Source organism: Musa acuminata, chromosome BXJ3-2, assembly GCF_036884655.1.
Source record: "Musa acuminata AAA Group cultivar baxijiao chromosome BXJ3-2, Cavendish_Baxijiao_AAA, whole genome shotgun sequence".
NCBI classification, from domain to species: Eukaryota; Viridiplantae; Streptophyta; class Magnoliopsida; order Zingiberales; family Musaceae; genus Musa; species Musa acuminata.
The window spans coordinates 20,842,501-20,857,695 of record NC_088350.1 but is presented as its reverse complement, the minus strand read 5'-3'; the positions used below and the strand labels follow the sequence as shown (position 1 = coordinate 20,857,695).

Here is a 15,195-nt window from a genome sequence, read left to right as displayed (position 1 = left end):
CTTCTTAAGTATGCAATCAACTTTGAAGATATCAGGTTATATTAAAAGATATGATTATTTTGAGAATATAATCTACTCGAAGTAATTCTTTTAACGACACAATAGACTTGAAGATTAGACTTAAGCATTGCCAATTTGAAGGCTAGAGTAATTTGAGAATGATTTAAAACTATGACTAAAGAAGCAATTGTCTTAAAAATATCTTATGACCAACTTAACAATGTAACCTTAAAGACATGATTATTTTGAGAGAGAGTGACGATTTAATATACATAGATATATGTATATATATATTCACATTTATTACTTTTTTTCCTTTTGATTTCTCCCATCATATTAATATATGTTATCTCTTCTTTACTAATAAAGTAGAAGAGAGCAATGAGAATAAAAAGAAAAGAATCAAGCGATAATTCATTGATGCATAATCTTCACTTAGATTGCATGCGATTAGATTTTGATCGTTTGTTTAAGATAAAAAATCATATCCATATGAAATACATCACATAGTGAGCACTTTGAGTTGCAAAGTACAATTAAGAGGAGTTGGAAGATAATAAAGAGAATTCCTTTTGCTTCTTTTACTATATGAGACTATTATCATATATATATAATAATAATAATAATAATAATTATTATTTTACTTGCAAAGGCAAAGGAAGAGACGGACGAATCAAGAAGCTCTTTCACATGTCATGCCACACAAACAAGGGACAAGGTAACCAATGGCGGGATTCAGCTGTGACCAGAAGAAGGTGGAGGAAACCGGCTTGAATCCATCCAATACGTTGCCGGGAACTCCGATGCCCCGTCCCTGTGCATCCCTTGGTCTCCTGCAGCACTTGAAGCAGGGGAGGAAGGAACGACAATGGAGGAAGGAACAGAGTAGGCCGGGAAGGAACCAGAAGGCCAAGAACTGCTGTCCCTCACGGTCGGAGCCATCGGCGCCGAGGCGTGACCGGAGAGCATGAACTGCTCAGCCCCCTGCAGGAGACTCGAGTACGGCGGAGGAGCAGATGGGGACGGCCGGAGGCAGACGTTCTCGGGGAAGTTGAGCTTGGCTCTGCTGCCTCTGAAGCGGAGGGCGGCCGCATCGTAGGCCCGGGCGGCCGCCTCGGCCGTCTCGAAGGTCCCGAGCCACACGCGGGCCGCCTTGTGAGGGTCGCGGATCTCGGCCGCCCATTTGCCCCACGGCCGCTGCCGGACGCCGCGGTACTTCCTCCTTTGCGTCGTTCCTTCTTCTTCTTCCCTGTTGAAGGAAGCAGGGGAGGGCTCGTCCATGGCTGCTGCAGGAGCAAAGGGTTGCAGCGCTGGAAGGAAGCTTTGTGGATATTGATCTGTAGCTCCACGGAGAACCAGACGCACAAAGAATGGAAGATGTCAGCGACATGCAGAGGAGGTGAAGCGAATACTATACGAGCTAAAGATGATGAGAAAGAACACAGCAGTAGAAGCACCTGCAACATCTAATGGTGCACCAACTCCTGGGTAGTACATCAATGGCGTTTCAGGTGGCAGCTCCAGTCTCATCCTCTTCTGACTGCTTGCGCCTCCGCCGCCTTCACCACCCAAACATGGCGAAGAATACAACGAAGAGACGTGCGACTGCGACGACGATGACGAGGAGGAGGAGGCGGCGGAAGAAGAAGAAGAAGCGCCAACCAGCGGCCTCCCCTCGCCGGACATGATCACGTGGGTCAGCGCCGACTCCATGGTGGGTATCTCCCGAGCGTAACGATGGCCCGTAAACAACATCTCCTGTGCCATTGCTGACGAGTGCATCATCATCGTCGCCGCCTCCCCCGTCGCTTTCTCCTCCGTTTCATCGCCGCGGACAACCGACGACTCGTGCGGGTTCGCTACCTCATGACACATGGCATGAGACCAACTCTCGAAACACCTGTTCTTCTTCAACACTTTGAATCTGTGGGAAGGCGCCGCTTATAAAGAGAAGAACGTAAGGGATCAGAACTCAACACAGGCCATTAAAATAACATGAGATCTACAACGTGGTAGCCGCCATTATTTACCTGTTTTCATGGATTTGATCTCGCTGGATGAACGCCTGCCTCCATTTACCGAGCCTTCATTCTCGTTCACAGTGATGTATATGGATAGATAGATAGATAGATAGATAGATGTGATTTCCACATACATGTTTGACCAGTTAGGTTGGGTTTTAATGGTGGGAGGAGAAGAATTTGGATCATACTTTTCTTGTTCTTCATATATTTAAGCTTATTGGGAACTCATCTTCTGACCCGAATATGGCGAGGACTATTCCGGAGTTCTTCATTGTATCTACCTAGATGCTTTTTTGACATTTTGCACCATCACTGTCTTGGAGTTATTGGATCTTCTGTTTTCAGGTACTTACTTCATCAACCACAACAGCAGCAGTAAAAGGGTTTGGACTTTGTGCGTAGCGATGAACACATGACAGAAATAGAGGAACAGTCATGATGCTTGTACAGCATAAGTTTCCTGGTCCAAGGAGACTAATTTAATGAAGAAGATGACGTGCTGATGAGGCAAGCTGTTATGTAATCAATCACGTCTGAAGCTTCCTTTCCCACTCTCCTCTAATGGGTGGAGGCATACAAACTAGAGGAAACCTAAATTGCCTCCTCGTCTGCTCATAGTGCGAATGATCATCCGATTAGATATTGTGTTATTGCTCCGATAAATCGACCGATTCGATCATGAGTTGATTTTTGTATGATCAGTGAACTCTTCTCCTACTCGTTTGAACTCTTCTTCTCACTAATTTCCAAGATGATGAGTTCATCATAGTGCAGGTTCAAAGTATGGCACTCTCAAGGACGAAGAGCTGTCGTGTCGTCAACCTAATCCTCAATTCAACTGTTTGAATCACACCACAAATCAAATCAACAACAGGAGAATGCATGAACCAGCAAAGACAGATCTCAGCTTCCCGTTTGTGACAGATCGACACGATGCAGAGTTCAAAGAATCATATGTTTCAGCACACAAAAGGAGGAGGAGGAGGACGAACAGCAGCTGCGTCGTCACCCAAGTTATTAAGGTGAGAGTGCATGAACCATCCATCATTGCAGAAACAACTCTCGGCTGTTTCGTGTTATGGTAGGAAGAGATTGCTGCTTGCAAACAGAGACTGCATGTTGGAAACATTACATGTTGCCAAGTCTGAGTTGGTTTGACCATATCCACCCAAAGAATTGTCTCCATCAGTCAATGATTTGGAATTAAATCAGGTGGGTGGACCATGCAACATGAAAAATAAATGGCCACTGGCAATCACATGGAACCTCCTCATCTTCTAAATGAAAATAATAATAATAATAAAGGAAGAATCACACATAACACTTCAGTTCTTGGATTGTCTTGATACAAAGCATGCAAAAGGAAAACAAGGTTGACATGTGAAAGCATGAATAGTATTGCTTAGTACATGTCCTTAAATATGCAAAATTACATTATATATATATATATATATATATATATATATATATATATATATATATATATATATATAGTTAGTGATTTTCTTATTTTATTATGTTAAAAATATTTTGGACATCTTAGATATTTTATATTTTCATGTACTTATTTTACATAAAACAAATTCAAATTTTTTGGATGGATGTTAATGTGAGTATCATATGGGAGGATCCTAATTGTTTAATATATATTATATTAAAATTTATAATGATAAATATGTTACTTCTAAACTTTGCAAATATATTGTGAAGGTAGTTTCTATTCGTTTTTTTAGATTCTAACTCGAAGCAGATCGATGTCTTATTTTATATATCTTAATGTGGGATGGTGTCCTATTTTATATATCTTTATGTATCAAATCCTGTAATACAATATCAAGGTGTATTAGACAAAGCTCCTCTAAAACTTAAATTAGCTTTTAAGTTAAAATTATCGATTGTATGCGAGTCAAATTTATTAAAATAATAATCTTCATTAAAAAAATATATACCTTAGTGTCTTTGTATAATGAGGTATTGAACCATGCACTTGATGATTGTGTCATTTTTAGTGTTGGATGTAATCATGCTACATCAAAGAGATGGAAATAAAAATTAAAATTAAGTTATGTCAATCATGTGATAATGAGATATTGATCACGATTATATAATATTGAGTATCATTTATATAAATATCAATCGTTGAGGTGTCGATAATATTTTTTATATAAATATAAAACTTCAACTAAATAGATCTAAGATGTTGTTGGGAAGTGGGAAAAAGAATCTCATTGAATCCAGCTTTTTGGCGTTCATCAACTAATATTGGTCACACGCATTCTTCATTGGGAATCAAGGAAAAGAGAGTAAAATTGGACTCATCTTCATCCAAGTAACGTTGGTTAGAGTCTTCGATCATGGTTTGGTTTGAACTAAAATTGAATCAGATTAGAATTCGAATCAAAGGAAGGATAACTGAGCAATTTGTCTCTCCCAACAACCATATAAATGACTATATTTAAGGATATTTTAATTATTTTTTATAATTAAAAATATAAAATTATGAAAAAGATAGATAGATTTACCCTTTCAACAATCAAATACTACTTATTTTTGGGGGGTATTTTAGAAAGAAAAGATCCAAAAACTTATAAATATTTTTCAAATCCTTAATTTTTTTTTTTTAAGTTCTTAAGCTCTCTTTTTCACCACCGAGGAGGCTTTTGAAGATCCGATCGTAATATCAATAAAATCAACACATCAACATTGATGTTGACCAAACTTAAACTTAAATTGGACATCTTTTTAAGTTATATTTTAAGAAGGTTCACAATGTTCATGACTCTTTTCAAATTACTATGATCAAACTTTCAAATTCAAAAGAGGATGACGTTATCAAATATTCTAAAACTAACGAAAGTACTTTTTCCATATCTATAATAGTTGTCGAACAAGTTTTCGATATGAGAAGATAGATCATGAATGATGCTAGATTGAGCATAACCGGCGAATCAATTCAAACTTAAGCATATATTGACAATTGAACAAAAATAGTGAAATATAACTAAGAGATCATCCGAAAAATAATTAAGAAGCCCCCAATTCGACATATCAAACCAAGAGACATATATCAAAGTTTTTTGTTATGCAATTATACATTTCATCAATTTTTTTAATTGTAAAATAAAATTATAAAATTTTATATTATAATTTAAAAAAAATTAAAAAAAATCAATTCGAACCCGAACGAAAACCGATCGAATCAGATTCAATTTTGATTTTAGATTTTATCAGGTCAGACCTAAGGGTCACAGCTCACGTTCTTCCTTGGGAAAAAAGTGTAGAACCGGATCCAACTTTCTCATGTTCATCAAGTTTTAGATTGAGAGAACGTGACATTTCATCCTTCCAATGGACGGCCACCTTTCGACATGTACATTATCTTAAAACAATTCCACATGAATCGAAAATTCTCTGGATCATGGTATTCCCATAGTTGGTAATATTTGCATCTTGATTTAATCTATAAAAAAAAGATTATTCACAAGATAGTAGTGTGAAATTTGATCATGAGGTTCAATATGATTGTTGGTAATCTCCATTAATTAGCAAAAGCTTATGTTCTAATCTTACGTAAAATATAAGCATCTAATGCAAATTGCACTTCAAAATTTATCATATGCTTGGAATTACAATTTCGTATGGATGTTCTATTCTATTTATTTTTTATTCTGAGAGGATGAGCCCTGACATCATGATAAGTTTGCAACTATATATGATCCTTTTCATTCATGATAAGGATTGTTAAAGGCCAATCAAGAAGGCATTCAACATTGTTAAATATGATTCATTATAGTCAAATATTTAATTTAAAAATAATTAATATTATTTTAAATTTTTTTTAGCATCATCAGAGTCAAAAAATACTTTCAATGGGTATTAATATCAATTAAAATATTAATAATAATTAACTCTCTCTCTCTCTCTCTCTCTCTCTCTCTCTCTCTCTCTATATATATATATATATATATATATATATATATATATAGAGAGAGAGAGAGAGAGAGAGAGAGAGAGAGAGAGAGAGAGAGAGAGTATTTCCCTAGGAAGTTCTTATATTTTGGGTATTTTCCAATCAATACCCCCCTCTTTTAAATTTTTTTCAAATAGCATCTATAATTAAAAAAAAACCTAAAATACTCCTAAAATATTTTTTAGTTTTAATCTATTTTTAGTTTTAAAATACTCCTAAAAAATATCTAATTTTTTTAGTTATTTTGTATTAGTTTTCAACTATTATAGTATTTTTTTGGCTCGTTTATAATATCTTTATTAAGATGCTAAAAATATCATAAATATTATTTAAAAATACTATAAATGATATCACATTATTACGTCTCTTTTGTTTTTATTCTCATAGACTTACGATATTATATTTTGAGACTTTATTGTTTGATTGAGGTTAAGAGTTTATTTGGATCATTTATAATATTTTTGAATAGGTTTTATAATATTTTTATTATAATGGTCAAAACATTATAATAAGTTAAGTTTTCATTTTTATTTGGATGATGTTGTTCTAAACTATGAATAAATATCTATTTGAATAATAATATGATATATCAAATGGTTTATAATATATTCTGATTTTATTTTATTCTTTTATAATATTTTCAACTAGACTTTATAATATTTTTGTTGCGGTGGCCAAAACACTAAATTAAGCCAAACCACTATAATAAGTGAAAAAAAATTAAATGATAGTTTGGATATTTTTAAATATAAATATATATATATATATATATATATATATATATATATATATATATATATATATATATATATATATATATATATATATATATATATATATATATATATATATATATATATATATATATATATATATATATATATATATATATATATATATATATATATATATATATATATATATATATATATATAAACGCCGAACCTAAATAAAAATGAGGCAAATAGGGAAATCACCTACAGGGATATATATGTAATTTACTGCACCATACGTATGAATCTATCTTTGCAGCATTTCGTGGAGCCCAAGGAAAGGGTTTATGCTTCTGCTACTGGTTTCATCTCCCCAGCCCATCTCCGCCGGCGTTCTCTGCTTCAGGTTATCTCAACGACATCCTGCCGTCCGCTGTCCTTGCTCAGCACAGCCTTGCCCATAATTGGGACAAGGTATCTGCTTCTTTCGTTGACCTACATTATTCAAGACAAGTATTTTGAGTTATTGGCTTCTCGGATTTGGGTTTTGGGCCGAGTTGATGACTTTGAAGAAGAACAGGCCGATCTAGTAGATTTCCAGTAACTTGGATCTTCTCCCTGAAAGGCTTAGGTTATTCTTAGAGGACTATTTCTTAGTTTCGTCCCTTGATTTCTTCTAGGGTTCGATAATCGAAATTTTTATGCTTGTTAAGGAAGCATTATTTTTTTTAATTCCCCCAAAACTGAATTTTTTTGAAGCAGATGCTGTATTGATCTTTTGAAACAGATGCTCTGGGTTGAATCTTGTGTGACCTTTGTGATGTCTGACAAAGACGTCATATCTATTTCATTGGTCTGCAAGGACTCCCAGTTGTCAAGTTTGCGTTTCCATCTTTTTGATAATCAAGACAATATTGTTTATTAGTTATTGTTATTAAATTTAAATGATTTGATTGCTTTGGCTCTGTGTTTCAAAAAATTGCCAAAGCAGGCCTTAAAATTTGCAGTGGTTCAGTTAGCAGAATTGAAGACACTGTTTAATAGTATTATAAGTTAACGCTGTGATAGGATATGACCCTCATTAGAATATTCTCCAATTCAAGAAGGGGAATTAGACCATCCAAGGATGAAAGACAGAGAAAAAGAGGGAATTTACTTCAAAGCTAAGATATAGCTTCTAGGGTCTTATATATTATTTGCTGATGAATGGTCCAGCAAATGGTGTTTAGTATGACATAAGTTGTTGATTAAAGTGTTATAGATGCATGATTCAACTTGTTAGAGATGAAACTTAGAGTTATGAGTTATTGAAGGATAATTTAGTTGTGTGTTGGAAGAATCTAATATATTGCATCAATAAAAATGAAGAACTGAATCATTTCTTGGTTCTTGCTGATAGTATCATGGAATAAAGACAAAAGGCATTGTCATGAGATGGGATAACTGATCCATTAGCATAATAGGTCTGCACCATTGGTCCAAAATACTTAAGTTTTCAATTCTCCTCTGACATCAGATGTGGGACAACAAATCTGAGGGTTAGATGCATTAGTTGAAATGCTCAATTAACACAAGTGAGAAGAGTACTCGGAGATGATCTTGAAGAAAGTTTACTTACAAAAATGACATAATATAAGTTTAAGCAGCATAATGAGTTCTATTGGGACCCAAATGAACTGCTTAAATGATCTTTGAAAAACTTGTACTTGACTTACAAAAATGATGTGATAGAGTTTACTAAAATAAAGCATGTATGAATGCTTTTCTATAAAGGTAGAATATTCTTTTTTAGGTGTCAAAGGAAAATAGAAAATCATAGATTGACTAAAAATAAAACATCTTTGTACAATTATCAGTTCATTTATTATCCTCAGTGCCTGAAATTTTGGCTGTGTATTGCCTGCAAAGGCTTTGCTGAGTTGCATCTGTGTCAATCGACATGAAATTTTCACTGTGTTGTGGCATTGCATTTGTGCCCCCAATTTCATTTTTCATACAACAGCTTTGAAGTATCTACTTGTATATCCATGGATATTATAAATGACGTTTCAATTGAATTGGTACATCTGTCCGGGTTGTCACGGCCTTAGCTGGAATTGCCTAAGGCGTAAGGCACCCTTGCGGTAAAGACGCGAACTTAGCTTGCGTTACCTAAGTCGTGAGACACCTTTGTGGCAAAGACGCGAACTTAGCTTGCGTTGCCTAAGTCGTGCTTCGCCCTTGCGATTTGCATCCGCAAAGATGAGCCCACTTGCAACCTCTCGCAGGTCCCGAAGGACCTGTAAAAAGAGAAAGTTGATTAGTTCGAAGAACGAGCGACGGACAAGTCTCGACGTCTCGCGAAAAGGGGAAGCTTTACAAGCAATTCAGCGGGCACCTTGCGTGCACAAGAGAAAAGAGGGAGAGGGGGAAAACAAGGACTTTAGAAGGTTGAATGAACAACTGCAAGTCCATGAACAACTGCAAGTCCACAAATAGTTGCTCACCGGATGCCGGGCGCGATAACAAGTTCCTGTCAAGGTAACGTGCGAACTTGCAAAAGAGTGTTCAACGCCCGACACTATACTGAAGCCCCATCCAGCCCTGTGCCACCCGAGTGGTTCCAGGGTGCTGAGATGGTTGACGTTTCGCGTGCAGCAGCGAGCTGCAGAAATCAGCCCGTGGCACACGAAAACGGAGCTGTTTTGCTCGGTTCGGTGAGCGATTGCACTGTAGCGCTGCAACTTGTTCGAACTTACATTTTTACAAGCAAAATGACTTAAAACCAAGCCAAAACATGCTGCAAAGCAGTTGTATATGTAGACGAGAGCGACGAATGGTTCGTTGATCAGAGTTGTTGCGGGTGCGCGACAACCGTTCGTGACATTCTCCCCCACTCAAACTGTCGACGCCCTCGTCGACGCTTGTTAATAGTTGTTGCTGATTGCTTCTTCATGTCGTAGGGTGTTTTCAGGCTCCCAACTGGCTTCAGTTCGGGGAAGCTTTTGCCATTTCATCAAGTACTCGGTCTGCTCAGCTCCAGTGGGTAGCTTTATCTTGCGGTTCGCTAGAATGGTTTCAACTCGCTTCTCGTAGGAGGTTGTGGTGGGGGGTAGTCGAGTTGGAACACTTCGGGAAGCATCTTGCCGATCCGAGTGGTAGGCTTTCAAGTTGCTGGCGTGAAGAACATTGTGAATTTTGAACCACGCCGACAGCTGCAACTTGTATGAGATGTTGCCCACCCTGTTGATAATTGGGAAGGACCCTTCATACTTGCGCACCAATCCTTTATGTACTTTATTCCTAAAGAATTGGAGTGATGCTGGTTGGAGCTTGACCAACACCAAATCGCCGATCTTGAACTCTTGCGGTCGCCTTCCTAAGTCTGCCCATTTCTTCATTCTTTTTGCCGCCTTCTCCAAGTAAGCCCACGCAATATCTGCATTTTAGTGCCACTCCCTTGCAGAGTGGTAGGCTGACGGACTACTCCTAGTATACCCAATTACCATGGTGTAAGGAGTTGACGGTTGTTGCCCTATAATAATCTCAAAGGGGCTCTTGTTGGACGCAGAGCTCCGCTGCAAGTTGTAGGAGAATTGGGCAATGTCCAATAACTTCACCTAATCTCGTTGGTTGGCACTCACGTGGTGCCGAAGATATAGCTCTAGGAGCGAGTTTATCCTTTCAGTTTGGCCATCCGTCTGAGGATGGAGGCTTGTGGAGAAGTATAACTTCGACCCCAACAATTTAAATAGCTCGGTCTAGAATCGTACCAGGAACCGAGCGTCTCGATCACTGATGATATTGTGCGGGACTCCCCAATACTTCACCACATCCTTCATCATCAGCTTGGCCGCCTCCTCTGTTGAATAGTGTAAGGGAGCAGCAATGAAAGTTGCATACTTAGAAAATCGATCGACCACCACGAGTATCGATCCCTACTACGGGCAAACTTGATATGAAGTCCAAGGAAATGCTCTCCCACGGCCTTTCTGGTACGGGCAACGACTCCAAAAGTCCCACCGGCTTTCGTTGCTCCACATTGTCTTGTTGGCAAGTGAGGCACGTTCGAACATATTCCTCCATATCAGTTCCCATCTTCGGCCAATAGAAGGCCCTCTCCACGAGAGCCAAGGTTCTATGAATGTCTGGATGTCTAGCCCAAAGGGAATCGTGACACTCTCTTAAGAGTTCACGTCTCAGATTGACCACTCGAGGAACATAGACCTTATTCCCTTTGGTGTAAACGAGGAACATAGACCCTTTCTGCGGCAGCAATTGCCCCGATCAAATCGACGACATTCCTTCGATGTAGTTCTTATTGCACCCATGGCTTCAAACCATCGAGGAAGCTGAATAGCTTACCCTTCTCGGACATGTCCTAGATGTCCAGCAGTAGAAAATTGCTTCACGTAGTCTCGGATGGAAGCATTTTGGCGGAGTTGTCTTAATTTCCTTCTTGCGATGAACTCGGTGATCTCCAGTAGGAACTGAGTTCTCAACTCTCGCTTCAAGTCCTCCCATGTGTCAACTCGACACCGACCTTGTTGGATCTCCTCCCAACGGGTTCGCCACCAAAGTTTTGCATCTCCGTTCAGATACATGGTCGCTATAGAAACTTTGGTTTCTTCAGAATCAGGCCTCAAAGCTCGGAAGTATTGTTCCATATCGAACAGGAAATTCTCGAGCTCTTTTGCATCTCTGGCCCCTCCATAACCATGAGGCTCGGGTGCCCTCAAGTTTTGTGGCGACGCAACACGGGTGTTGCTTCCTCCTACATTTAGTGCCCTTGTGAGCATGGATACCCTCGAAGTGAGTTCCGCCATAACTTCCTGCAGGTGTTGCACGAAGTTTTTGGTGTCATTTGACAATCGGTAGAGTTCCTCCAAGCTCTACCTTGTCGATCCTGGACTCCGCTTCTTCTTGCGAGCTCTCTACCCCAACAAGCCTTCGTTGGCCATGGTAGAGTTCCTCCAAGCTCGTTTCGAGAACATCCAAGCGGGTTTCTGTCGTCATGAGTCTCTCCTTATGACTCTTTTTCCCGATTAGCGCTCCAGATTGCGCCTCCTCCGCTCGCGGAGAGTAGCCAACTTCTCGCTCATCATGTTCGCTACCTGCTCCTCCTGAGCGGCTCCAACAACATGTGAGCGAATGTGCACTTGCAGCCCACCTGCGGCTGCTTGGGGTAAGGGTCCGACTTGCCCTGTCTTGCTCGATTCGCCACGATGCTTTGCCATGGCGAAGTTGCGAAGTTCCTTCGTTGGTCGCTCGAAGTGCTTGCCCGCTCTGATACCACAATGTCACGGCCTTAGCTGGAATTACCTAATGCGTGAGGCACCCTTGCGGCAAAGACGCGAACTTAGCTTGCGTTGCCTAAGTCGCGAGGCACCCGTGCGGCAAAGACGTGAACTTAGCTTGCGTTGCCTAAGTCGCGCTTCGCCCTTGCGATTTGCGTCTGCAAAGATGAGCCCACTTACAACCTCTCACAGGTCCCGAAGGACCTGTAAAAAGAGAAAGTTGATTAGTTTAAAGAACGAGCGATGGACAAGTCCCGACGTCTCGCGAAAAGGGGAAGCTTTACAAGCAATTCAGCGAGCACCTTGCGTGCACAAGAGAAAAGAGGGAGAGGGGGAAAACAAGGACTTTAGAAGGTTGAACGAACAACTGCAAGTCCACAAACAACTGCTCATCGGGTGCCGGGCGTGACAACAAGTTCTTGTCAAGGTAACGTGCGAACTTGCGAAAGAGTGTTCAACTCCCGACACTATACCGATGTCCCATCCAGCTCTGTGCCACCTGGGTGGTTCCAGGGTGCTGAGATGGTTGACGTTTCGCGTGCAGCAGCGGGCTGCAGAAATCAGCCCATGGCATGTGAAAATGGAGCTGTGTTTTGCTCGGTTCGGTGAGCGGTCGCACTGTAGCGCTGCAACTTGTTCGAACTTACATTTTTACAAGCAAAAGGACTTAAAACCAAGCTAAAACATGCTGCCAAGCAGCTGTACATGTAGACGAGAGCGACGAACGGTTCGTTGAACGGAGTTGTTGCGGGTGCGCGACAACCGTTCGTGATAGGGTGTCAATCGGTACCCAGACCACCCCGTTTTGGGCAGTCCTGTTAGCTCATATAAAAGGGAAACTTTCCTAACCCTAATTGCTTCTCACACATGCGTCACAGCTCACATACACCACAACCTTTGCTTCTTATGCACGTTGCCACGACTCCTCTTCTCACCTCGTCACACATTGCGACCTCGCTACACATCGTCTTTTCCTTAATCATTTCTCATGGGGCGAGGATGCCTCTTCTCCTCTTCCTCTTCCTCCTTCTGCTTCTTCCCCTATTGTCGGACCTCAGCCTCTCACGCACGTTGTTCTGACCTCCAGTTCTCACCTTGCCACCTCATTGCACACCTCGACCTCATTAGACACTGAACTTGCCCTAATTGCCTCTCATGGGTACGCCTCTTCTCCTCTTCCTCCTCTTGGTTCTTCCTTCTCTTTCTCCACCATTTCCTCTTCATACTTTATTGTCCTTCTTCCTCCTTCCTCCTGTTCCTCCACCATCTCTTCTTCATCCTTCATGTTCCTTCCTCCTTCCTCCATTTCCTCTTATTGTTCATCTTCCTTCCTCCACTGCCCCTTCCTCTTCTCCTTCTTTATCTTTCTCTCCGAAACATCGGTATGTATCTGTGTATCAACATACGTTACATCGGTCCTTGATCGATATGTGCCATTTTGACAAAATCATCGGATTCATGCATTTTTATTACTTTCTATCAAAACTTACTTTTATTTGTTATTTTTCAATAGTCTTGCTTTCTCATAGCCTAGTGAATCAAATTCAAACATTAACTTGGTTCATACAGATATAAATCATTAATACAGTGTATTTTTTTTCAGATTATATGTAATGTTTTTGTTTTAGCTCGAGAATACAAAGAAGGATAAATGTGTAATAAGATCTTAATATAGTCATTTGTTTCTAGAAGTATTAATTATAATAAATTTTCGGTAACCATTCATAATACATCTTTGACTTGCAGCAAAAGTTTGGGATGCATATCTTGATGAGATTCAAGGCTAATTGCCCCCAAAAGGCTAGGTGATTTTAGTCTCACCATTTTTATGTTAGCCATTGAAAATATGTTGTCAAAGTTTTATTATGTGTTTAAAATCATATTTTAACATACATTAGCACTCAAGGATAAAGATCAACATTGTGTTGCACTTGACAGATTTCATGTGTAAAAATTAACACTAGATAGTAATTTATATCAAATACTAAAAGCTACATACATTGCACATGAAGGTAGGATCTCTTACTTGTATGTGTTATATATATATATATATATAGTATAGGCTCTTCGTTCAAATTATATCTGTGGTCCAAGTGAGCATTCCTATGCATCTCAATATTAATATGATCCTAGACCTGAAATAATATAACTTGTTCCTTAGTGCTTTAGCCATATGGAGCTTCATGCTTTTTTTTGCTTGGTGTTGTGATGAAGCATGCTCACATAAGTGTTCAGCATTTGTGGGTGTGCTTTTCCATTTTTGTCTCAGAGCTTCAGTTAACTGACATCTTTCAACAAATATTCTCATTTCATCTTGCAGACTTTTGATACTGTAGCCAACTTCGCCATCTTAGAGATGCAGTCTGCATACCTCCCTGCCACTACCGATTCAATAGCACAGGCCTTGGAGGCTAAGGATCATGCTGAGTCAATTTCTCTTCTTTACCGTGTTCTTGAAAACCCATCTTCTTCTTCAGAGGCAATGCACATAAAAGAACAGGCTATTTTGAACCTTACTGATCTTCTCACCCAAGAAAAGAAGGCTGAGGACTTGAGAGGTCTTTTGACCCAACTCAGGCGCTTCTTCTCATTAATTCCAAAGGCAAAGACTGCAAAAATAGTGAGGGGAATTATGGATGCTGTTGCCAAGATTCCAGGAACCTCTGATCTGCAAATTTCCCTTTGCAAAGAAATGGTGGAATGGACCCGTGCAGAGAAACGCACATTTTTGAGGCAACGAGTTGAGGCAAGACTTGCAGGTCTCCTAATGGAAAATGAAGAATATTCTGAAGCCTTAATGCTCCTTTCAGGCCTGATCAAGGACGTCAGAAGATTGGATGACAAACTACTACTAGTGGACATAGTTATTTTAGAGAGCAAACTCCACTTCTCTCTGAGAAACTTGCCGAAGGCAAAAGCTGCATTAACTGCAGCAAGAACTGCTGCTAATGCCATTTATGTTCCACCAGCGCAGCAGGGCATGATTGATTTACAAAGTGGGATCCTTCACGCAGAGGAGAAGGACTACAAGACAGCTTACAGCTACTTCTTTGAAGCATTTGAAGCCTTTAATGCTCTTGAGGACCCTCGGGCAATCTTTAGCCTCAAGTACATGCTTCTGTGCAAGATAATGGTTAACCAGGCTGACGATGTTGCTTCTATAATTGCTTCTAAAGCTGGCTTGCAGTATTTGGGTCCTGATTTGGATGCTA

The 15,195-nt window shown here is 39.6% G+C and overlaps 2 protein-coding genes across 5 annotated transcripts in view; one reads left to right on the top strand and one right to left on the bottom strand.

Moving 5' to 3' along the window:
* Window positions 1–546: 546 nt before the first annotated feature.
* Window positions 547–2,179, bottom strand: LOC135631458 (ethylene-responsive transcription factor ERF114-like). 2 transcript variants are annotated; one of them, XM_065139153.1, is made up of 3 exons: window positions 2,031–2,179; window positions 1,458–1,940; window positions 547–1,337 (listed from the first exon to the last, which is right to left on the bottom strand). In XM_065139153.1, exons 1-3 carry the CDS (start codon window positions 2,155–2,157, stop codon window positions 736–738), a joined length of 1,212 nt encoding a protein of 403 aa, XP_064995225.1. In that variant the 5' UTR covers window positions 2,158–2,179; the 3' UTR covers window positions 547–735. The 2 variants fall into 2 exon arrangements, with proteins under 2 accessions (XP_064995225.1, XP_064995226.1); XM_065139154.1 differs by having other exon boundaries at window positions 1,458–1,924; window positions 2,031–2,164.
* A 4,862-nt stretch (window positions 2,180–7,041) lies between these two features.
* Window positions 7,042–15,195, top strand: part of LOC135586443 (26S proteasome non-ATPase regulatory subunit 11 homolog) — an 8,905-nt gene continuing 751 nt past the window's right edge. For 2 of the 3 annotated variants that reach the window (XR_010494241.1, XM_065138362.1), the window contains exons 1-2: window positions 7,048–7,181; window positions 14,304–15,195. The exon at window positions 14,304–15,195 is cut by the window's right edge. Coding sequence is in view for 2 of the 3 variants with exons in the window: in XM_065138362.1 (XP_064994434.1) it covers window positions 14,340–15,195 (856 nt within the window). In the remaining variant the exon portion in view is untranslated. Of the gene's footprint in view, window positions 7,182–13,729; window positions 13,789–14,303 lie in introns of all 3 variants that reach the window. The other variant, XM_065138363.1, reaches the window with a different exon arrangement.